The 24,177-nt window shown below is 47.3% G+C and overlaps 1 protein-coding gene across 7 annotated transcripts in view; it reads left to right on the top strand.

The window, feature by feature from the left end:
- The window catches only part of LOC139049043 (solute carrier family 22 member 3-like), a 41,592-nt gene that overhangs the window by 1,156 nt on the left and 16,259 nt on the right, over positions 1-24,177 (top strand). Inside the window, exons 1-8 of one of the 7 annotated variants that reach the window (XM_070524153.1) lie at positions 4,856-5,090; positions 9,117-9,346; positions 15,837-15,938; positions 16,473-16,877; positions 19,319-19,422; positions 20,997-21,151; positions 22,877-23,045; positions 23,465-23,612. In XM_070524153.1, coding sequence (XP_070380254.1) covers positions 16,500-16,877; positions 19,319-19,422; positions 20,997-21,151; positions 22,877-23,045; positions 23,465-23,612 — 954 coding nt within the window. In that variant the 5' untranslated portion in view covers positions 4,856-5,090; positions 9,117-9,346; positions 15,837-15,938; positions 16,473-16,499. Of the gene's footprint in view, positions 1-4,853; positions 5,091-9,059; positions 9,347-15,836; positions 15,939-16,472; positions 16,878-19,318; positions 19,423-20,996; positions 21,152-22,876; positions 23,046-23,464; positions 23,613-24,177 lie in introns of those variants that run through there. The other 6 variants (XM_070524156.1, XM_070524150.1, XM_070524151.1 and 3 more) reach the window with 6 other exon arrangements.

Genomic DNA, 24,177 nt, shown 5'->3' with positions numbered 1-24,177 from the left:
AAACACCACTCTTACAACGATAAGACGTTTGGTAAGCCAGAAAAAGCGCAAGAACGAAATGCGGGTGGCGACGCCTACTTAAGTTCACGCACCTGGGGGCTGTGACGTCATGGATTTTGATGGCATCTTCTAAGGCCTACTAATTATATATAGCGGTACAGATTGACTACATTGTGTTCTAAAGGAACCAAATATTAAACATGCCAAGTTTCGGGAACCTTTATTCAGCCAACGCGGCCCAAATGCGAAAACAAACTTTGGAATCCCTGACGTCACGCTGACGTACCGGCGCTGGCGTTTCGGCGCGAAATTCAAATACTGATACTTGGACCTTCATTTTCTCGTCTAATATCCAAACTAGTTTCTTGAAATGACTGCCTGCAGGGTTCTCAAACAATGCTTTATTAGTGTAAACTGATTTATTGTTTCCCTTTAGTGTCCCTTTAAACCGCATCTTTATGCATTCAAGCCCAAAGTTACTTGCAAACACCAAAGCATTTCGTCGCAAACATTGGGAACGCATATCTCAAAGGTAGTGACTACAGTGACGGGGCCCGGCACTTTAACATCTGTACTACAGTGACGGGGCCCGGTACTTTAACATATGCACTACAGTGACGGGGCCCGGCACTTTAACATCTGTACTACAGTGACGGGGCCCGCCTCCTTAACCACAGACGGGACCGGCACTTTACGTCAACACTGTAGCGACGTCAATGGCCGCACTTCTTTCAAACATGCTATGCAAAGAACTTCGAGCTCTTCACGGCAGGCAGTGAACTTTATTAAGGTCCTGAGGAGCGACTCCGAAACCCCCTTATGAGGGAGGGGGCCGCCGCGAGCCGTTCCGACGTTGGGACGGGCAGGCCGTGCCTGACCGCATCCTCCCACTCTTCTTCCGTGGTGAGATGACCGTGGTCCCGTAACGAGGGACACCGCCAGAGCATGTGTTCTAAAGTGCAGAATGTATCTCCGCAATCCGGACACCTGCCCCGCACGGACGCGGCGTTAGGTTGCCCCTGTGATCCACCGCGGCCGCCGCGAACCGGTCGGACGAACCGTATTGGACGACGTCGACGAACGCGACCGATCGTGGATCGTCGGCGACGGATCCGAGAAGTGCGGCCGCTCGGGCCCGGCGTGTGCCTACATTGCGTTGCGGGTGCACGTTGCGCGGGAACGGCGAGACCGTGACGGCCTCCCGCGACCACGCGTCGAGCACGCACCACCTTTCCCTGACGGGTTAAAGTTCAGCGCCTCCAGGATCCGCCTCCCCGCAGGCGAGGAAGCGAGCCTGAGCACCTGGACTAACTTCTGTGACCCAACCTCATCGAAGGTGTTGTGGACCCCCAGCTGCATGAGCTTCTCGGTGCTGGCGCCTATGGGGATGCCAAGCACTTCACGGACCGCGATATTTTATTCCAGTACTGTACAGTACAGTACAGTACTGTACGTCCACAACACCACGTGAATTTCACGATGTCAGCAACTTCCGTGCAGTAATACACATACGGATCGAACGACCGCAATGGGTACTTGTCCACGAATGTACAATCTTTTGCGTATGCACTGTAACACCTATGATGATTATAATAAAGAACGAAAGTTCACTGTAATGGAAGGGGAACGGTAAAAACACATTAAAAAAGGCACGGCACATGTTCCTGCTTGTGTGTACACCAGACAATGAATATTCTACTGAATTAAGAAAAAAAAGCAGTGGGTAATTGCTCGCTTAGAAGACCGATAAACATGCAGTTCGATGAAATTTGAGAAATAATGATATTGAAGCTTCCAAGACTTTAGAAGAAAAGAAAAAGAAAATTAAGACTGAATCATCGCGGCGTAACATATCACAAGTCGCTGTAGGCGTCGAAGACCCTAGCTATAACGAAATTATTTTTGAACAGCTCCGATAGTGTCGATGCAACAATGGTTGCTTGCGTACTGTCAAATGCTCATATGCTGCGGCATAAAGCTCACGCCACGGTGCAAAAACGTGCTCGGAGCGAAAGCGAAACATTGCGCGAGGACATGCATGCAGACGCGAAGTCGGTCACCGCGAACCCGTGCGATCGCTGCATTGCAGCTTCATTCTGTTATGCTACATTTAGTTACACAGACAGCCATCCCACTATAAGAACATATTTCACATAGTTTTCTCAGCGATTGCTTACGCTTCACGCAAACCGGTTCGGTGGAATCGATTGCGGCGACCGCTCGCAGTGTCCCAGCTTACTGTACGTAGTAGGCGAAGAGATAGCGTTTGTAAACCATTCTGTGCTTTCTGTTTGTCCAACATGATTATTTTAAAGGTAAAATACTGCCATTTCGAGAGTACTTGCAGAATTGTTCAGGAGGGCTGCCGCGTAGTATGTTTATTTAACCTTTATTTAACGCCGACGCATGTGAGGCGCTTCCGACAGATGGCGATTCCATAAGTCGTCCTCGCCCCGCCCCGTCGGTGTAGTGTTGTTGTTAAAGCGACGGGCCCCGTCACCGTAGTGTGGATGTTAAAGTACCGGGCCCCGTCACTGTAGTGCAGATGTTAAAGTGCCGGGCCCCGTCACTGTAGTCACTACCTATCTCAAAACTGGTATACGCCATCCACCACAGAACTAGTTCAAAGTGAATATGCCATTCAAGATCACAGCCTACAACTCGTGAATTGCAATATGCGCCGTAAAGTTATTCGTTTAAAACTAAATTAGTGAAACTTCAATAATTAGTCCAACAACCATTTTGAATTCTCCCGCTAAATAAGTGCGATTGTGCTACGTACTTCACGATTGGCTTTTTTATTAATGCTGGTAATAATTAACAAAAAAGCGACACGCCATATATTATAGGCGTGAAAGCTGGCATCATGCATAGTGCAGCGCGCAGGATTGGCGTTAGCAACGTTCAAGGCTCCAAAAGAAGCCGCTACACAGAACAGCAGGCCTGCAACCGACCGCATGCTACGAGGTCGCCTAAAGTTTCGTTATTTTCAGCCCGCTCGACTGATTTCAAGGCGCTTTGCTGCGTGCGCGCGCAGCTTTCACTCTCTCCCGCTTTCCTCTTTCTGTTCGCCCTTTCCCTTTCCCCTGGAAGCTAGCAAACCGGACGCTCGTCTGGTTGACCTCTCTGCAATTCTTCTCCTTCGCTTTCTCTCTCTCAGTCCGCTAGACTTAGCTACGCGTACGAATGGCCATGCGAATAGGCGTAAGCCACCCACAATAGGCGGGTCAAATGGGCGGCGCCAAAGAAACTTGTACGCACCTGCTCCCGAAAACGCAACCGTGGGTAAGCAACCACGAAGATCGTAAACCTTCAGCAGTGCCACGATCATAGCGATCAGTCGACTCGAAGCATCAATGACCGTAGCTCAACCGAATATTGTGCGCAGCTCGCAGTCACCAAACGCAAATGGAAACAATAAAAACCATGTGTCACGTGCGACAAGTGCAATACGAGTTGAACAGAACACGTTGCCGTTTAAAACAGCAGACGTGCAACTGGGCGCGAGAACGAAGGGAAATCAGTTCTATAGCGGGGGATATTTTTAAATGGCGCTGGCGCACCACACCAAGCATTGAATAATGACAACCGCTGCAAACAGATCATTTCCGCTAAGCGGGATTGCCTGATCGCGTTCGTGATCGCAGACAATGCCACGCCGTTGTATGTCGCCCAACGAGCGACACATTCTGGTTGGAGGCTTTGTAAAGTGTAAGGTGTCCGTATTTCACGCGACGCGATTTTCGCCGCACCGGAAGCGCGAAATCGCACTAGCAGTGCCGACCCCTCCCCGTTTGGACCGCGACCAATAACCGCGGTTGGTCGATCCCCACGAGACGAAATTGCCTTTTAGGGGCCATCACCATTTTATTTTAGTTGTTGAGCAGCTTGCGAAAAATCGCGCGTACGCTTAAGCAATTGCGGCTTAAGCAATTGCAACCTCGACAAGGGCAAATGAGAAGCCCGCAAAGTTCTTTTCCTCCACTGTGAATCCATGTTTTTCCTGTACAGATACCTCAACACTCTCCCAGCCCATTTACTTTCTTCCATATTCCTCAGTCGTTATTCATAATCAATTTTACTGTGAGCTTCCCTCACTTCGAAACTAGTGCAGCCCATATCACCCTGCACAGCTTCATTTTTAGTCTTCCCATGAGCGCCCAATGCGAGGCCTCCCACTGACCTTTGGTTCCCATCGAGTCCTGATTGCATCCCCGATTGAAAGCAAAAAACTGCATTTTCAAAAGTAAGTCCTGGAACCATTACACCTTTCCACATATCCCGGAGCAGCTCGTAACTATTGCATCCCCATAGCGCTCTGCGCTTCATTATGGCTGCATTTCTCTCGCCCATTACTGTTATTGTTTTTTCCTGTGTTTTCATACATCTATCGCCTTAGGTTATCCATATAACAAGGTATTTATGTTCTCTTCCCCGAGGTATTTCATGGCCCTGTATTGCCACTGTCTGTTCACTGTTTTCACTGAATACCATAACAGCTGATTTTCTAACGCTAAATTTCAAACCTAATTTCTTGCCTTCCTGTCGACAGATATTGGTCAGACGTTGCAAATCACTTTGCTTTTTAGCTAGCAACACAATGTCGTCCGCATAAAATAAAGCTGGAAGCTGCTGCTCTACTACTGTACCCGCCTGTTTGTATGAGGGATTATACCCGATATTACTTCCTTCTAGCGCCCTCTCCATCCTCACCACGATTACGCGTTACCGCTCGCCACCTAGCGGCGGCGTCCAGCAACAGCGAATTCACGTTCAGCCTTGAAGCGAAAGAGGTTCTCGCATTACGGGGCACGCTGCAAAGTTGCCTCGTAGTTGTGAAATAGTGGCGATGCCGCCGCGCCCAAGCCCGAAAACAGATGTCGAAACCCTTTTGCTGAGTAGCATTATGCCTGCAATCGCGGTGGAAAGATGGAAATGTATCGTTCCGTCGTCTGCCGAGTGGAGCAGACGACGCGCATCGGAGAGCGACATGGATAAGAGACTTGCGCATTGGGAAAAAAGTTGACCGAAACTGTATGCTGGTTTGTTAGAAACACTTCGATCGGGGCGACTTCTTTCTTTCTTTTCCGGTGAGTAGACCATTGTTTTCCTTTTATGCATGCGATTCAAATCGCGGAGAGTATACTTTCGTTTAAGCGGGCGCTTTTATAAATAATAATAATAATAAATTAGTGGGATGAGCGCTTAAGCTTTGTTTTGTTATGCCGGTGTCACACGTACACTTCTGATCGCGATAGGGACCAATCCGGATCGAAATTCGCGACTGTGATTGGCTCTCTCGCGCGTTTTGTGCAAAGGAGCCAATCACGACCGAGAAGTTCGATCCGGGCTTGATCGGGCTTGATCGCGATCGGGCTTGATCGCGATCAAAAGTGCGCCGTGTGACACCCGTATTAGCTCTACTGCTTAGCTCTGCTGTACGTCCGAGCCTTATAGTGTTAACTACGATGTTTTAATTAAGCAGCAGGAATGTCCTCGCTAAGACACTGTTGTCTGCAGGCTTGGTAGGGCAGGGAGTTGGGTATAGCTCGGAAAGTCTGAAGTATAGATCATGACACACATTACGCCGCAAGGCGACATGTAAATTTCATGACGCGCTTTAAATAGTTCTGCGGCGTAAACATAAAAAGGCGGTTTTCTCATTCAACGCGGTGAGTTGTCCGTTGATGTGCTCGCGAGAAACTGCGGAGCAACAGCAAGCGCTGCGCTCGGTCCAGCTTGGCATATTCGAACCTGCGCACCGATCCGCTGGCTTGGTTTCCGAATAGGTGCGCCGCGCAGCTATAAATAGCGTTACAACTGGTTCAGTTCGTTTCAAAAGTCAGACACCTCGTTATACGCTAATACCAGAATTACTTCGCTCGCAATAAACCACCGGTAAATTTCGGAAACCTGTCGTAAGATAAAAAAAATGACGTACAGCGCGAAGTTACAAGGACTGCGACAGACGACATTCACTGCGACGACATTCAGCGCAGTGTATATGTCGTCTGTCGCAGTCCTTGTACCTTCGCGCTGTACGTCATTCTTTTTTTTTTATCCTGAATTACCGACTAGCCCAAGCAACCACCCTAGTTGACTGTCGAAAGAATCGCAATTTGGTCCGATTTGGTTGTCATTCACTTTTTCGCGTTCTCGCGTTTCACGGAGGTTTGAGACCCTTCGCGGTGACGCGGGCGTCTGCACTGGGGTTTTCCTATAGCCCGTGCTCTTCTTCCAACACGACGCATGCAACAAACACGAACAAGCACCAGTCGTCGGACGCACATGACCTTATGTATAGTTTAGAGTTCGGCGGAATACAGTCTGGTGTGGAGGTAAGAGCATTGTTAGAAAACGAATCAGGTCGCTAACTAAGGTCAGTGACCTGTTTCATTTCTAAAGATGGCCTTGTCACGCGGATCGGCGAACGAAAGAGAGAGAGAGAGGTGCACACCCATACTCACAAAAAATAAGTAAAAATAAAATAAAAGTGTAGCTCTCATTTGCTTTTCTCGTAACAGCCACTGACCAGGTAACTTTACAATTTTCAGCCTCTGTCGGTGACCGCAGTATGCGCATTTAGCTTCTGAAAGGAGAAAAAAAAAAGAAACGTTAATACCCACATATAGCGGTGTGCTGCTTGAGATATACTGCAAAACGAGTCTCAGCGTGGAGTTGCATGCCTATGAGAGAAAGAGAGAGAGAGAGAGAAGAGAGCGAGAGCGAGAGAGAGAAATGAAGAGGGAAAGGTAGGGAGCTTAACCAAGACGTGTCCGGTTGGCTACCCTATTGTTGAAGATAGTAGCAATCCGCAGGTCACAGTGGTTTGATTGAATGCAACTTGATTTATTAAGCGAACGACAACAACAACAACAAAAATATGAAGAACGATCACAGGGAGCAACGCAGGAGCTCAAGTTCGTCTCACAGGAACAAGACCCGCCATATGATCCCACCGCCACTTGACGCGTCTCGGCCGCAGATCGTGGTGTACGAGGTATAGGGGGCGCTTGCTAGCAGCTTGTGAAATGGCCAACACTACGAAGTTCGAAAACAGTCAAGTATCTTATACCTGAACCTTTTCGGAGAGGCCTGCTATAAGCACGAGCACTTGCCTTCTTTAATTAACACTTTCCTTACGTTGCCTTCTGATGTCTTCTTCTCTTTTGTGTAGTAGTACACTGCTTGACAGAACAACTTGCTCTGCGACACCTTGCTCTTAGCTTGAGTTTAGTGACTTCGTATTCTGGATATTTCAAAACTGGCGCAGAAGTAACAAGCTAAAGCTATAAAATTCTTGCAGTCTATTTTTCGTTAGCAAACAAAAATATATATATATTTTTAGCGAAATTATGCTTACGAATTAAACAACCGCTTTTTTTTTTTGCGAAAATCTGTGGGATTTTTTTTCATCCCAGTTGGGGGAAAACTGGCTTCGGAGGCCACATGCCACCGTAGCCGGGCTGACGCTGTACAACGCTGCACAATATATATATATATATATATATATATATATATATATATATATATATATATATCCCACCTCTGGCAAGTTGTCTTTCATCCGCAGTCGTTTTCTTTTCTACAATTCAATTAAAAACTAGAGATAATATCCTCTGTGCTTTCCTTATCTTCATATGGTTGTGGTTAACAGAAAACCCCCCAGTTTCCCTTCTTCTCGTTCATATATACTATACCGAGTGTTTCAGCGAACAGTTCAAAAACACTTAAATATAGCCTGTGGCAGAGAGCACAATTCTAGTCCATGAGCCGGTCTACTCGAACATACGGACATAAGTTACACAACAAGCTGAAATGCATAACCGACTAACTAACAAAAATTAACTCAATAAGTTTCTAACTAATCGTCTTATGCCACACATTGCAACACACAAATTCTAGCCGGCGAGTTCGCAAGGCGGATCTACTTGGAACAAATTCTGAGGATGACAGCAGTTTCGAGATATTAATTCCGGAACTATGCGGGGAAGTGTGTTTGCGCTCGAGTTAATCTTGTGCTTCATTGCATAAAACGGTGTTTTGTGAAGAACGTAAGTGGAACGACAATGCATTCTCACCGCAAGTTTGACGGCGCGTATCTCGTAGATGCTGTCATCCACACAATTATTTTCAATGGACATACCTCGTAGTCTGACCCGCTGGAATTTGTAAATTGCAATATGTGCCATAACGCAATTGGTCAGAAACGTAATGAGAGAATTTTCGTGAATTATAGTCGATTATGCATTTCAACGTTCTTCTTTTTCTTTTCTTTCTTTTTTTTTTTGCTCAAGCAATGCCCGTCCCTTCTAGTATACCCGCTCGTGGACTAGAATAATTGTTCTATTAGCCACAGGCAATTAAAAACAAAAAAATAAAGTGTTCGCTGAAACACCCTCTGTGTGTAAGGAACGCGAGCGCCGGCCACCCCCTTGGTCGCGTGGACTCTTCCGCGGTCTCGCCCTCTCCGGCCCAGGAACGTAAACAGTTCCACTTCCACGGCGTCTCGTATCGGGGGCAAGCCACTCGGTCGACGGCCGCGCGTCGACCGCTCTCCAATTACACAAAAACAAACAAACAAATAACAACAACAACAAAAGTAAAGCGCAGGGATCATCTTTTCTCTCCCGAGTTCGCGCCTACCCTCAGGCATCGCTAGCGGGACGAGCAATTAACTGCGCGCTTGCTATTTTTTTATACGCGTCGCTTGCGCTGATGGTGGCATATCCGCAGCCACCGTCTTATCGAGTCTTGCTCGTTCCCGGCCCTCCCGCTCTGCTACACGAGCCCGAACACCAAGCCGACAAAGCACACAGACACACATACACACGCGAAATGAACTGAATAAGATGACAGCAGCAGTGTGGTAGTAGCAGCAGCAACAACGAAAAGCGCAGAGAAAAGAAACAGCGCGAATTGATGTAGGTTTGATGAGGCAGTAGCAGCGGCAACAACGAAAAGCGCAGAGAAAAGAAAGAAAGCGCGAATTGATGCAACACAACATGTATAATGTAGGTTTGATGAGGATCGCCTCGGTTTGGCCGTCGCCAATGCAGCAGAACGCTGCGTCAAGAGTCCATCGCCGCATGCGTCCTTTTGTGCTCCCACGGCAGCCACTGGGAGGAACTTCCGGGCCGCTTCCGGTTCGGTTTCCACTTGCGACGTTCGGGCGAAGGACGCCCTTATACCAGCCGACGCGGTCTTGGGCCCCGCCGAGTCTCCGGCTCTGTTTACGGGGGGCACAGTGGACATAGCTTCCGTGCGGCTCCGACCGATGCGTGCGCTGCTTTTCGAGCTCCCAGGGAAGGACAACCTCCGCACTATACCGGCGGAATTCCTCGCGGTGAGTCTCAGACATTCAACAGTGTGACGATATGTTTGATTAGCCTTGCGTCTGATGACGGTCAGCGCTAAAAGAAAAGTGCACTTGCATGGCATTCATCATCATCATCATCATCATCATCATCATCATCATCATCATCATCAGCCTGGTTACGCCCACTGCAGGGCAAAGGCCTCTCCCATACTTCTCCAACAACCCCGGTCATATACTAATTGTGGCCATGCCGTCCCTGCAAACTTCTTAATCTCATCCGCCCACCTAACTTTCTGCCGCCCCCTGCTACGCTTCCCTTCCCTTGGGATCCACTCCGTAACCCTTAATGACCATCGGTTATCTTCCCTGCTCATTGCATATCCTGCCCATGCCCATTTCTTTTTCTTGAATTCAACTAAGATGTCATTAACTCGCGTTTGTTCCCTCACCCAATCTGCTCTTTTCTTATCCCTTAACGTTACACCTATCATTCTTCTTTCCATAGCTCGTTGCGTCGTCCTCAATTTGAGTAGAACCCTTTTCGTAAGCCTCCAGGTTTCTGCCCCGTAGGTTAGTACTGGTAAGACACAGCTATTATATACTTTTCTTTTGAGGGATAATGACAACCTGCTGTTCATGATCTGAGAATGCCTGCCAAACGCACCCCAGCCCATTCTTATTCTGATTATTTCCGTCTCATGATCCGGATCCGCCGTCACTACCTTCCCTAAGTAGATGTATTCCCTTACTACTTCCAGTGCCTCGCTGCCTGTTGTGAATTGCTGCTCTCTTCCGAGACTGTTAAACATTACTTTAGTTTTCTGAAGATTAATCTTTAGACCCACTCTTCTGCTTTGCCTCTCCAGGTCAGTGAGCATGCATTGCAATTGGTCCCCTGAGTTACTAAGCAAGGCGATATCATCAGCGAATCGCAAGTTGCTAAGGTATTCTCCATCAACTTTTATCCCTAATTCTTCCCACTCCAGGTCTCTGAATACCTCCTGTAAACATGCGTTGAATAGCATTCAACAGAATGCAATAGAATTGCATTCAATTCCACAAAAATGTTACTATTCGTCAAACCCCTGATATCAAGCGTTTTTGTTGTCACTGTCCGTCTTTCTTGCCTGGCTCGCTTTTTGATACGCTCTCGTGTACTTCAACGTTTGGGATATGTACTGCCCTCGCACAATACCCCGAATCTCCCTCTCGCATAATGTCGACCACCCTGCGCGCACATAATGGCGTCCTGCCACCATCGTGAAGGACAGACCTGCGAACGAACCGCCACGTCCGCCCTTCGACTTTCGCCCAGTCTTAAGTCGTTCCCGATTCCGTAAGAGCAAGTTGCACGAAACAGCAAGCGCGACGTGCGGCAATATATCTTACGTAGTACCACTGTTGCGTAGCAACCCAGTGCCGTCGTCTACACAGCACGGCCGAAGTGGCCTTGTTGCAGGCACAAAGTATTCGGCCACACGATCGTGTCAGCTTGTAGCAACCAATCATATATATATATATATATATATATATATATATATATATATATATATATATATATATATATATATATATATATATATATATATACGAATTTGTAGGCCAGTGACACGCAGCCCGCGACGGCGTTGTAACTCACAAATGTGAAAAGCGGGTAACTATATAGTCACGTGTGCACTGCATACACATTTCTTTTAGCTGCAACTTAACTGTTACAATTGGCGGGAAATTTACGAGCGAACGGCCGCCACGGACTGTAGCAGAGCCCGTGTGGCCCAAATACTCCCTACGCGCTTGCTTCCCTTACTCCCTGCCCACTCCCTAATAGACTCCCTACTACCTGCGCTCGCCCGCACGTCTATATATATGCCATCCATCGTGAAGGGTATAATGGCGCCGGAAGCCCAATGCGCTCGCAGAGTTGTCGGCATTATGCAATGGGCCTATATATAGGGGCCCGCGAAGCTTATGTAAATAAGATACGAGGATGAAATGCGTTAGGAAGCGTTACCACGGCCGCTTCTAAATCTTAACCCTCTTAACCCTTCCCCCTGCGCAGGGTAGCCAACCGGAACTACCTCTGGTTAACCTCCCTGCCTTTCTCTGCATTATTTTCTCTCTCTCTTGATGCCATGACACATCAACGACAGGTGTTTGATTGTCCGAAACGGGAAAGAAAGACAAACGGTCTATGTCGTTGCGGCGGTGTGACAGGCGAGGTTCTCTTGAGGTGCTGGGCCGGCATGGAGGAAGGAACGAACTATATAGGAGGGCGAATTACGTGGAAGTCAATCGAAGCCCGGAAAAGTTGGCACAACACGCGATCAAGTCGCGGTACAAGTTTTACTGTCTTCCACTGCATGTAGCCGCACTCAGGTAACACTTATCCCGAAAGACAACGGGTGCGACAGACGGCACCAGACGGCTGGCGCGCTCGCACGTTACAACGAAGGGGATAAATGCATACATTGCAACGAATGACCGAAGAGATGCACGTCCTCGTGTGTTATCTTAATATCGAGTGAGCGTTGACCGCACTGTGGTCGACGCTCGCGGCCTTGTAGCGGCGGTATCGACGACAACACGCGCGGCCACGCAAGGTAATTTCTAGTTCGAAATAATTTATTTGAGTACCCAGTGGACACGTTAGGGCATCATATAGGGAGGGAGGGAGGGAGGGAGGGAGGGGGATAGAAAAGGTCAAGTTTTACTGCAATGTGTACGATATAAATGATACAGGAAGACATTATAGTCACAGTAAAATAAATGATCCACGCTCTCAACGCAAATATGTATATATAGGAAAAAAAGGATTCTATAACAATATCCGGTAGCTTCAAAAACGCAGCTTTTGAAAATGAAGCGCCCATCGCAGGACACATTCACAAAATTTCAATGATATACCGTTTGAAGCGGCGATCACATCGAAAGCGCGTCATCCAGCCACTCATTATTTCATCTTATTGAGATATCTCTCAATACACTCGATTCTCGACTTGACTGCCGCATAGCGCGAATATTTGGCGTCAACGTCACGGGAAGGAAGGAGGAAAGGGAGGAGAGAACCTTGGAAAGCCACGGAGAAGAAAGGGGGTGAGCCGAGGCAGAGAACACGGTGGAATGCTGGGCGCCTGTTATCGCTGGGACATATTAGTTGGCCTCGCCGAACACACTGCAAGATAGGCGGCTTGGCGTTCCCGCATATTTTAACGCGATAGCGTTAAGGAGCTCGTGTCGCAGAAAAGCCGGTGTCGTCGGCGTCGGGTGTCGGCGTCGGCGGCGTTGACCGTGAGCGATAAATCACGGCAGGCTCTTCATAAATAAAAAGCAACTTCCAAGATTGGCCCGGTGGGAATCGAACCCAGGTCTCCGGAGTGTGAGACAGAGACGCTACCACTCAGCCACGAGTTCGATGCTTCCAAGCGGTGCAAACGCGCCTCTAGTGAATGCGGTGTTGCCTTCGAAACCAGCCGTGGAAAGTTATACTGCGGTGTATATCGGTAATTATGAACATGTAACGTACAGAAGTCACAATTACACGAGTTGCGAAGTGCGTTTCCGCTGCATTTCTTTTGCGCTTTCCGCACACGCAGAGCCATCTTGCGGCAAACACAGAAGACCCCCTCCTCTCAATGTACGGCGCTGCCCCGACAGGAGGCGCGCCGCGCGCGCATTGGGACCGCTGCCAGGCGCGTCGCGGGACTCCCTCTCCCCTGACGACGCTTCGCCGTGCTTCCGGTTTAGATTACTATCTCTCTGCCCGTGCCGATCACGACGTTTGGCGTGATCGTTCGCGTAGATCGTTTTCCCTCCGAGACACCGAGTTCTTTGGTTCGTTTCGTTCGCTCAGGCGCACGTTTCGTTGTCGCGCCGAACGCTGCGTTGCTCGACGTTCACCGCGTGATAGGTGGGCGCTAAGTCCGATGCGGGGCGCATCGTAAGTGATTGCTGTGCGTAGCGCATTGTCTTATACCCCTTGGCGGGTCGACGGGAACGCTGTCGCGTCCCACTCTTGAAGGCGAAGCTTAAGCGTCCTCCAATTTTTTACTCCGTGACCATGACCTCAACTCTGCGCACCAATGGACACAAACAAGGCTAGCACCCGAACAAGTGCGTGTAGATTAACATCTACCGGTATAGCACGAGGTCAAGTCCACCGCTTTTTGAGAGAGAAAAAGCGAAAGGGAGGGGATGGCTTCGCGGAGGGTTGGCTTGCAAGGTTGGCTTACAAGATTGGCTGCGCGGCGCAATTAACGCTCACTCCTATATACGTTATTTCCTTCCTTCAAGTTGGCTGGCAACTGTTTCGCCCAAGCATCTCACATACGTTGATTCCACGCACGTCTCCCTAAACGTTGGTCAACAGAGTGTCTCGAAGGAACGCAATCGACAGGTGTAGAAGTTCTTTCCTGTTCACTTTAAGCTGCGAAGCAAGGGCTCTTTTCTTTTTTCCTTTTCCACGTCTGATTGCCGGAAAAAACATGAGCGTGAAGCGACGATGCCTCAATGTCATTTTCGGATTCTTCTGTTCCCGCTCGTGTGTTACGGGGGTGGGGCATTCGTGCGTGGAGGTTTATCCTTCGGAGACCTCGATGGGCGCGCGCTGTCGAAAGAGGTGGGTTGCACCCCCGTTTTTCTTTGACATTCGGGCTGCGGTTAAACTAGGTTGGCAGTGACAAGCAGCCCTAGCGTATATGTCTCTACTCATGTCATCACGCTCACGCCAGTCTGGACTGGCCATACCGGTAAAATTGTGCAACGCCGCGTGTCAACGCCCCCGTTGCATATACAAGTTGAAAGCGGCCCAGAAGACGCTCTGTCGTCTGCTTGCTCGTTCGCGTCGATTAGAGAAACTGGACAAGCCGCCGAAGCAGAATAGCAGAAATGAGATTTGCGTCTGCTGTCCGTCTGCTCCCTTGTTTGAGATAATAAAAAACAAAAACAAAACGTGAGTCAACCGCGGTTGACATTGAAGAAAGACAAGGTCTTTCTTGGCGCACTCGTGCGTTATGCGATTTGTTGTTTAGTATGGACTGCCTTCGGGATCATCACACATTTCTAGACTGCGCTAGCTGCGGAATCGGCCCATATTTTTTTCGTTGAGTCAAGCCACACTTCCGGTTCCAGTTCAAGGCGCGTGCAATGAGAATCAGAGCATCCCGATATGATTTTGGCCTTTCTTGCTCCAATTACGCATTATTATTTCCGCGTACATAATAGCTCAGTGCTCGATATGCTAACTCAGTGTATACTGTCTTTGGTCATTGTCGTACGTACACTAGAAGGCTTCAAACGTCTCATTTGACGAGACGAAACTGGCCAGATACCCAGGTCCCACAAACCCCAAATTGATCTGAAGTCTCCAACGAAAACCTTGCATTAAAAAAAAAAAACAATGTTTCTTTTTCAGTAGTGGCCTGTGACAAACTGTCTGCTTGTTTGTATTCTTCGCGCCTCTTCCTTCATGTTATACAACGGAGGCATCGATCACGAGACAGTTTTAAATTATAGCTGCGGTGTATTCACGTCTTTCATTCTACCGCCTTGTTGCTCTATATATACTGTTAAGAATGCCACACCAGCCATAGCATCAGCCGATGTTCGAGACGACGTTCGTGTCTTTGGCGCTGTTTTCGAGTGCGGGATTAAACTATATATAGCCCTAACCAACGCGTAACACATTCCGGAGCCGTCGGCATGTGAAACTACCGGCCCGAATTAACGCATACGCTAACAGAGGCGTACACGACGCGGATATATATAGACGCTCATTTCTTCGCTGACTTCGCTCGTCGAGATAGTTTTTCAGTGGCGGACGGGGAGCGCCTGTTGAAAAGTGAGAGTAGATCTCTCGTCACAGGACGTAACCGTCACTCCAGCTCAAAGCCGAGACCGTGAACAATTCCCGGAGAATGAATGAATGAATGAATGAATGAATGAATGAATGAATGAATGAATGAATGAATGAATGACTGAATGAATGAATGAATGAATGAATGAATGAATCTTTATTTCCCCAAAACAAGTATAATAAAGGGTTGTGGTGGGAAAGTGGGAAAGAACTGCAAAGAAAAGTGCACAGAATTGGTGGTCATCAAAACTTAGGCGTGTGTACTTACTTCGCTGTCTCCCCACAAAACCACCGCGATCTAACTTGGGTGATAGCTTCACAGATCTCGCTATGGAACATTCTGCATGACTCGTACGTATGCCCGTGGCGAAATTCAGAAGCGACGCCGACGTTGAATGTATAAAATGAGAGACACACACTCCTTCCCGATGCGCTCCACACAGTGAAGGTCTCGTTCGGGTGGTCGCGACGCGTTTTTGGCACCGGGGAGCTATTGAACAATGGCCCGCAAACGTTGAACCAAGTGGGGGGGACTCAGGGCAACTAGAAGAAACAATGCGTTTACGCCAGCATGAGCGATACCTTATTCGTGACAGGTTGGAGCGCGACAAAAGACGTAACCTTGCGTGTATACGTACAACTCCCTGTTCTTCTCATTCTCACAAGAGACGCGAAAGACCCTTCGAAAAGCCTGGTGCGACGGCAGTTCTAAAGCCCAACGACAGGCAGCATTCTGTGACTCGAGTTCAAGACTGGTTATAAAACCAGGTAATGAATTCTGGCATTCCCATTTTTTAAAAAAATCGAAATTGCAGTTAAGGTGATCACCGTATCTGACAGATGACCAGCATTACCATCATGTGTACATCTTGCTTTTGTGTAAGATGAATAATTAAAAAACAGCTCAACGATGCTGTCAGCTAGGCTTAGTATGGACGGCAACGCGAGAGGCAAGTGTATGCAACCAGTTTTCAGGCCTAGAAGCGGGCAGACAGCGTGACACGCCGAAGCTATATATCTACCCGAGAACTTCAAGCTGAGGGATGTGGTGTTTGACCGGCTTTGCATACGGACTCTAAACCTGACGTGTCTGACATGAACGTGAATGAATCGGTGTGCAAACCGATTGAAGTGACACGGCGCAAGTGGCCACGCAGAATACAAGGGGAGAATCTAAGTTAATGACAGTGCCAGAGAGTTGAGGAACGAGAACTCGGGAAAGCCTAAACGATCTTGTAGTAAAGTGTGCACATTGGTGTACACGGGTTCGGTGTAACTGTTTTACACCCGCGACAACCTCAGGGAGGTGCGCTACAGGTTTTGCACAAGATGGACATCTGCGGCGTCATCGGGGACTACGGCAAGTTCCAGAAGAACATCTTCTGGTTCGGCCTTATTCGAGGCACCTTCATGGGTTTTCACCTCGTCGTGTCCAGCTTCATTGCGCCAGACATCGACCATTGGTGCGCTGATCCCGACCACGTGGCCTCGACCAGCAATGCGACGACGTTGGACTCCTGGAGCTCCTCGAACCAGTCACGTGACTCTCGGTATCCAGAGGAAGGTGATGGCTTGGGAGGCAGCGCCTGCTTGAGGCGGCCGACGACGGTCACTGGTGGCCGGCTGGTCGCCACCCAAGGCGCCTTTGTCTCGTGCGAAACGTGGAACTACGGGAACTGCTTCTCGGGCCACACGCTGGTTCAAGAGGTAAGCAAACTGCCTTTCCGGTAACCATGAGTGTACGTCAATCGCACAGCAGACTTAGAGGCGGCACGAAACCGTGCATCACGTAGAATTTTCTGCAAATATTGCTGGAAGGAATCCCGGCACTCCGATTGTTTTGGTACAACGGGAACGGTGGTTATTCCATGGACTTGTCTCATATTCGTACTTGTGGCTTCAAACGTAGTTGTGACTTCATCGATTACGCTTTATCTTTCTAAGTTTACAAGCACAAGTAGTTTTCTAGAAAAAAAAATAAACCAAGACAGTTTGTGCGCAGATTTGCAATCATTACGAATTGTTGCATTGATGGCGCCACACGTTGTTGAAAGTGGTCAGCTTGCGAAGTCACAAAGCCGTTTGAAGCAACCAGGGTGAAGTTTAGGCAAATACATGTACAAGGCCATCTTGCGCTGAAGAGCCATACCTACATCTTTCCCGTAGGCACTAGCACGAAAGTTTCCTCTAGTAATTTTATAGAAAACTCTGTGGTGCGCATCCCGTTTCATTATTTCGAACGATCATTGCGCAGCTAGCGTTACAGCTGTGAAGGACGCACTTTCTTTTACCAGCCATCCTCATCATGAGAAGGTACGGTCGACTCTCGTTAATGCGACCTTTGTGGGACAGACACACGTGGCCGAATTATCCGAAAGGAGTAAACAAACGATTACGACATGAACGAATTTAAATTGCTTTTATTGCTTCAAGTAGTCTGTCATTATCGACAGACCACTTCAATGCAGTGTAACAGCAACTATACATGTCAACGTCGACCAGTGGCTCACAGACCTCCACACTGTCGTCGGCGCTGACGAAATGTTCAAAAGAGACATCGCCCAGGACACAGCGAAACACGTCATCAACACTACAGGAGAGGTTGCTAGCGTCACTGTCGACGTCTGGAGAAGCAATAGCACCGTCTGCGGAATTTTTAGCGTTTCCAAGTTTTTAGTGAGTGGTACGTGCACGATGGGGACCCAGTGGAGGCCGAATTAACCGAAGCGGTACGTTATCGCGTTCAAACTAAACGGGTTTTCCTTCCATAATAATATGTGGTTACTTGCCGGGACTTTCCGATGTGTTCGAATTAAACAAAAATTCGATATAACCGAGGCTGAATTAACGGGAGTCGACTGTATTTGGTTTTCCCAACCTCATCAGATTTATTATAACAATGCATTCCTTAAGAGGAACTTTTAGCTAGTGAACTCGTACCTATTGTTACGTGGCAAGGAAAAATTATATTTATCAGTAAACACGCCCCCAATTTTGATGAGGTCTGTTGCACTTCAAAAATATAAACTTAAATTTGAGTGGCTGCAACGAAGAAGATATTTGTTTAGGTCGTTAATCTTTTTAGAAAAAACTCTTAAAAATTGCAAAATTGCATAATGGAAGGTATCATGTTTACAACCATACAACTCAGGAATAAAATACATCACAATTACATGTAATGCGAATAAAACTGATCTATCGTACACAACTCTCTAATATACGACTAATATGTCAGTGGTATTTTTGCTAAACTCTTGTAGACGCTGTAAAATTTGACGTAAGCTTTGAGCTCGCATATCAAATTTGTCCGCTTTAGATTCTCTAATAGTTGCAATTTACACAATTGCGGTAACTGTTTTTCGTGAAGTGTTACGGAAGTCTAAAATTAGTGCTTAAATTTTTTTTCCAAGCACGAACTTTCGGGATTTTTCGCAAATTATTACAGATGCTTAATTAAAAGAAAAGCATTCTTCCAAGAGCCATCACAATTTAACCTTCTCTCTCAAATGTTACAAATATCGTTCAAATCGGTCCAGAGGTTATATATGATGCATGCCTATACCTTTATTTTGTATGAGACGTAGTGTTTTTTTCGATCAGGATTGTGTGCAGTCTCGCCTTTGTAGCATTGCCTGTTGAGCACGGAACGGAGTATATACTTTGTACATTCCGTAAATGGGGTATATACTCCGTACAATCCGTAAACGGAGTATATGCTCCGCACAATCCGTAAACGGAGTATATACTACGTACAATCCGTAAACGGAGTATATACTCCGTACAATCCGTAAACGGAGTATGTACTCCGTAAATCAGTAAATGGAGTATATACTCCGTACATACTCCGTACAATCCGTAAACGGAGTATATACTTCGTACATTACGTAAACGGAGTGTATACTCCGTACAATCCGTAAACGGAGTATATACTCCATACAATCCGTAAACGAAGTATATACTTCGTACAATCTGTAAACGGAGTATATACTCCGTAAATCCGTAAATGGAGTATATATTCCGTACGTACTCCGTACAATCCGTAAACGGAGTATATACGCTGGAGTACAGGGTGTTTGAAACTACCTACTCATGTTGGTTCCGGTCAAGCTTTGCCTCAGAGACTCGCATCCGCCGCTTCCCTAACGCAGTGGGACCTGGTGTGCGAACGTGCATGGATGCGCTCCCTGGTGCAGAGCAGTATTATGACCGGCATGCTGGTTGGCTGCTTCATCTGCTCGGCCCTTGGAGACAGGTGATGATCGAACGCGCAAGTTGAGGCGCAATCGTCGAGATTCGTGTGTTTGAGCTATAATTGTGGGGGCTGAATAGTTGATGCGAGTTTTAAACCATTAAAAAGAAGATGTTACAGGTGAACTGAATGCAAAAATAGTAGTAATTGGTTGTTTATTTGAACTTAAAGAAATCGAACGAAAGGAAATTTCGGCCGACCGTAATGCGACCGTCTTAATCCGTCTGCTGACGATTGGATGGCGGTGAACGGGGGAGGGAAGGGTGGACAGTGTGCCCAGACGTAGCGCGTCATGGTCACGTGGTAGGGAGCATCACAGGCCACGTGGTAGAACGGACCGGCGACGACGTGCTTTAGTGTCATTACTCCTTGGAGAGTATGAAAATAAATACAATCATACGCATCGCATTCACCAATTGCATAGCATTTAACTGACCTCTTCCCTAAAACTTCACTAGAGCTTCGTTTGACAGGTTCCTAACTCCAGCATTTTGACAGCGAGTTTCCGCGCTCATTGAGTGAGATGTTTTCATGTTTACCTGTGCGCGCGTGACACCATGCTTGTTTATTTAATTTAAAAAACACGTTGAACGGGCTAGTTGGTTTCCATTTATGATAGAATGTGTAAGCGCGACCGAACGAGGAAGTAAAAAGAAACAGACACACAGAGACAGCGCTGTCTCCGTGTGTATGTATCTTTCTACGTCCTCGTTGAGTGACGCTTACACATTCTATCATTCTCAACTTAATTAGCAAGCGAATACTTACAAGTTTATACGGCCTATAAAACTACTATTCTTACTTCGTACGGCTATCTACCAATTTGCTATCCCAATCGGTGCTTCGCCTATAGGGCGAAACTGCGACTTTTTTTGCAGCACCAAATATTCGCGTCCGAATATTTTGAATATCCGGCTAATCGGTTATTTAAACCGGACATCCTGAATATCCGCTTCTGGAAATCAGGACAACCGATTTTCGAGACCGGATTCACTTCCCTTCGGCAAAACGGGATAGCTGGTTTGACGGATATTTGGAAGCACTAATTAAGAGTGTCAAAGTGAAAAAGAACTGTGTGTGTGAAGTAGCTAAACGAGAAGAAAGGGGGTTGACCGAGGGGCCCGATATTTATTAGTCATATCATAAGAAGCCAACAAACACTGACACCAAGAAGAACATAGGGGAAATTGCTTGTGCTCAAGAAAGAAGTAAAGAAACGATAAATAAATGCAAATGAAATTAAGTGCAGGAAAAAACAACTTGCCGCAGGTGGGGAACGACCCCACAACCAATGGAAATGAAAGTGGATGAAAAAGCTCTTGCTGCAAATGGGGAACGATCGTTGTGGGATTTCGAGTTCGCTGTTTATTGTCTTGCTCTTTATTGTGCACTTAAACGCTGACATTTCTGACACAGCCATGCGCAGTTTACAGATGCAGTTGGTGTTCTCACGATCTCGACGAACGTGCCGCACCGTTCCTTATTATTTGTACCTTCGCTTGTCGCTTGAACGTGTTGCTTAATGTGGGCCACGATCCACAAAATTAAGCCAATTTTCGGTTTCGGGTTCGTCGCAGGCTGGGTCGCCGTCCCCTGCTCGTGGGCTCCTGCCTGCTCACCAACATGGCGGGCCTGGTGACCGCAGTGGCGCCCTCATTCGGCCTCTTTCTGGCAGCCCGCGTGGTGCTGGGAATTTCACTGGCCGTGATGCAGACGACCTCCTTCTGCCTCTGTGAGAACACGCACGCACTCGCGCGCATGCGCATGCGCGCGCACACACACACACGCACACACACACACACACACACGCACGCACGCACACAAACACACACACGCACACACACACACGCACACACACACACACACACACACAAAGCAAAAACAGTTAATTGTAAAGCAATCTTTCTTTTATAGCGGATCTGTTTAAGGGAAGCTTTACAATGGTTTTCGTGCGGCTGCGTGGTCGATATGAAATGTCAACGGAAGAATTAGGAGCTGCAGCAACGCAGCCTGCATCGGGGTCTCGAAGCAACCGTAGTATGACAAGGCCGGCGGAACGAGCAGGCAGCATCTGTAGAGTCGGTACAGAATACAGAGGCATGCGTCGGTTAAAGCGACGTCTACAGGAGGACTAATCTCGGATACAGCATCTCGGATAAGAGTCGGATACAGCGAAGCGCTCGAAAGGTTTCTTTTTTATATTTCGGGCAGATGGATATATATATATATATATATATATATATATATATATATATATATATATATATATATATATATATATATATATATATATATATATATATATATATATATGGATATATATATATATATATATATATATATATATATATATATATATATATATATATATATATATATATATATATATATATATATATATATATATATATGTATAGTGTAATGATACTAAGCGTATATTACGTTGGACTTGAAACCATACAAAAAGTCACTCTAGAGTGGGCTCTGGAGTTATTACTCCAGAGACCACAACAAATCACTGCGTGCGACCTAAATAATTTACTGTGTTAGTCCTTTTACGAAGCAGTTCTTTAAAAGAGTGGCATACTGGGCTAGTTGCTCCGTCGCTCGGTGTGCTACTTGTCGCGTGGCGCCTCGGTACACAGCGATAGCGCGTCAGAACGTCACAATGTTGCGCTTCCACGTGACAACCTTCTTCGCCGTGACGTCATGACGCATACACCACCTCTTCGGTTGCGAAACTGAATTGTTTTGTAGAAGAGCTATTGCAGTAAATTAGAGAGGGCGCCCTTTATTTCTTTCTTTTTTATTCAATGATTACCCCGCTTAGCCCGAAGGCGCTATAGCAGGGGGGTTACAACGTCGAAAATGGAAAAAACCCATCTTCATTGACACAGCAGACTTGCTGACTTGATAGGCGATTCCATTCGCTAATGCAGCGAACAAAGAATGAATAAGCATAAATATTAGTTCTAACGCGGTATTCTAATATCTTGAATTGATGATCAGTACGTGCAGAGACATAATGAGGCCTGTGTAAGTACATTTCCTTTCGTACGCCTTTCGTAGGCTCTGGGGCTTGGAAAGCGTTTTTCTAGGGTTCCGAGGTCGTGATCAATTGTTTAACGTAAATAAAGAAGGATCGTAAAAATATTGTGTCAGTGCTCCTTCAAAATGACCGACGTCCGCCTTTTTACTTGATTTAGCCATCTGCAGACCGTTTCATTTGTAGGAAACATTGTAGATTGCTTTCTTGTCCTTCACGAACCTGCCTCCACCTCGCGGGCTTCCGTAGAACTAGTTTGCCCCATTATATATAGAATATATATATTCTATTATGTAGAATTGGAACGCGTACCTCTCTGCCGCATGTAGAATATATATATTCCATTATATAGAATTGGAACGCGTACCTCTCTTCCGCATGTTACCCCACGTGGCCGTGTGCAATACGCAGTGGTGGAGGTCACCGGTCCCAAGCACCGAACGCGCGCTGCGGTCGCCTTCACCCTGGGTTTCGCCCTCAGCCTCTTCCTGCTGCCGGCCACCGTGTGGGTGTTGAAGCACTGGCGTCACATCCAGGTGGCCATCACGCTGCCCTTCATCGCCATGCTGATCTGGTCCTGGTACGAACCGGAAGAACTCATAGTTTATACCACTTGCGAAATTCAACCGTGAGAGAACAAGAAAAACAACAGAAAAAAAACAAAAGAAAAATACAGAAAGATTGGCTTTCGAAGATAAAACTTTCAGTTGCATGTATTTAAAAAAAGTAATTTGTGAGTAGATTTCATAGGGTCCTGGTGTACGCTGTGGAGTTCTCACCCGTGCTCTTGGGACAAACGAACGACGACACAGTAGTGCAAACAATCACAAGGGTATTTTTGCACCTTTAATGGACTAATGCCTGCTAGCCGAGTTGCTATCCACAAAACATGCCGATGGGTGCGCCACAAATCGCGGAAGTCCGACTCACCGCGACCGGATAGCGAGCGAATATGTTCGCCTCTGTTTTAGTTAAGTCTGGACTCTGTATACCACGCAGGTACCTGCCGGAGTCACCCCGGTGGCTGGTGGCCACCGACAGGATGAACGAGGCCGCCAGCGTTATCCTGCGTGCGGCCTCGGCAAACGGCATCGAGATCCAGGAACTGGACTCAACGCTGCGGCAACTGCGAAAGAAGATATTGCAGGTGGGGTGCGTAGTACACTCTTCGCGGCTCTAAGCGGCTCTAAGAGAAAAAGAAACGAAAAGAAAAGGCTTGCTCACATCGCGATAAATCCTCCAAGATGGCGAGTTGGCTAGCTAACTGCATGTTGGTCAGTCGGCCGCTAACTCTGTTTCGGTAGCGAAGCTTTACTGCTCGATGTGGACCTGCGGCATGCACAGCCATTGAAACAGGGTCTCCGCCTTTGGAACGTCCGACTGACGTCAGAATAACTAGTTAAACAGCTAAATAGCCAACTGGATGGTTTCGTTATAACTGGCTAGCTGCGTGGTAGATCGATCGGTTGGTGGGTGCACATTGGCTCAATGGCACATCGGTCGGTCGGTCGGTTTGACGCCGGAAAACAACGGGTGGTGAATGCGCTTTCTCTTTCGGACACTTGTTATATATAAGCTATAGGACCTGTAATGCCTTTGCGGCCAACTTGGGTAAAGGCATGGGCCACTGGGAATGTGGCGTTCTTAAATGAATGTCTTTGCCGCCAACTTGGATAACTAGGCATGTAACTAGGTAACAGTGCACGTTTGAA

This window comes from Dermacentor albipictus, chromosome 8 (genome assembly GCF_038994185.2).
Source record: "Dermacentor albipictus isolate Rhodes 1998 colony chromosome 8, USDA_Dalb.pri_finalv2, whole genome shotgun sequence".
Lineage (NCBI taxonomy): Eukaryota > Metazoa > Arthropoda > Arachnida > Ixodida > Ixodidae > Dermacentor > Dermacentor albipictus.
Note: the sequence above shows the minus strand (reverse complement) of the source record. Positions and strands in the feature narration are given on the sequence as shown.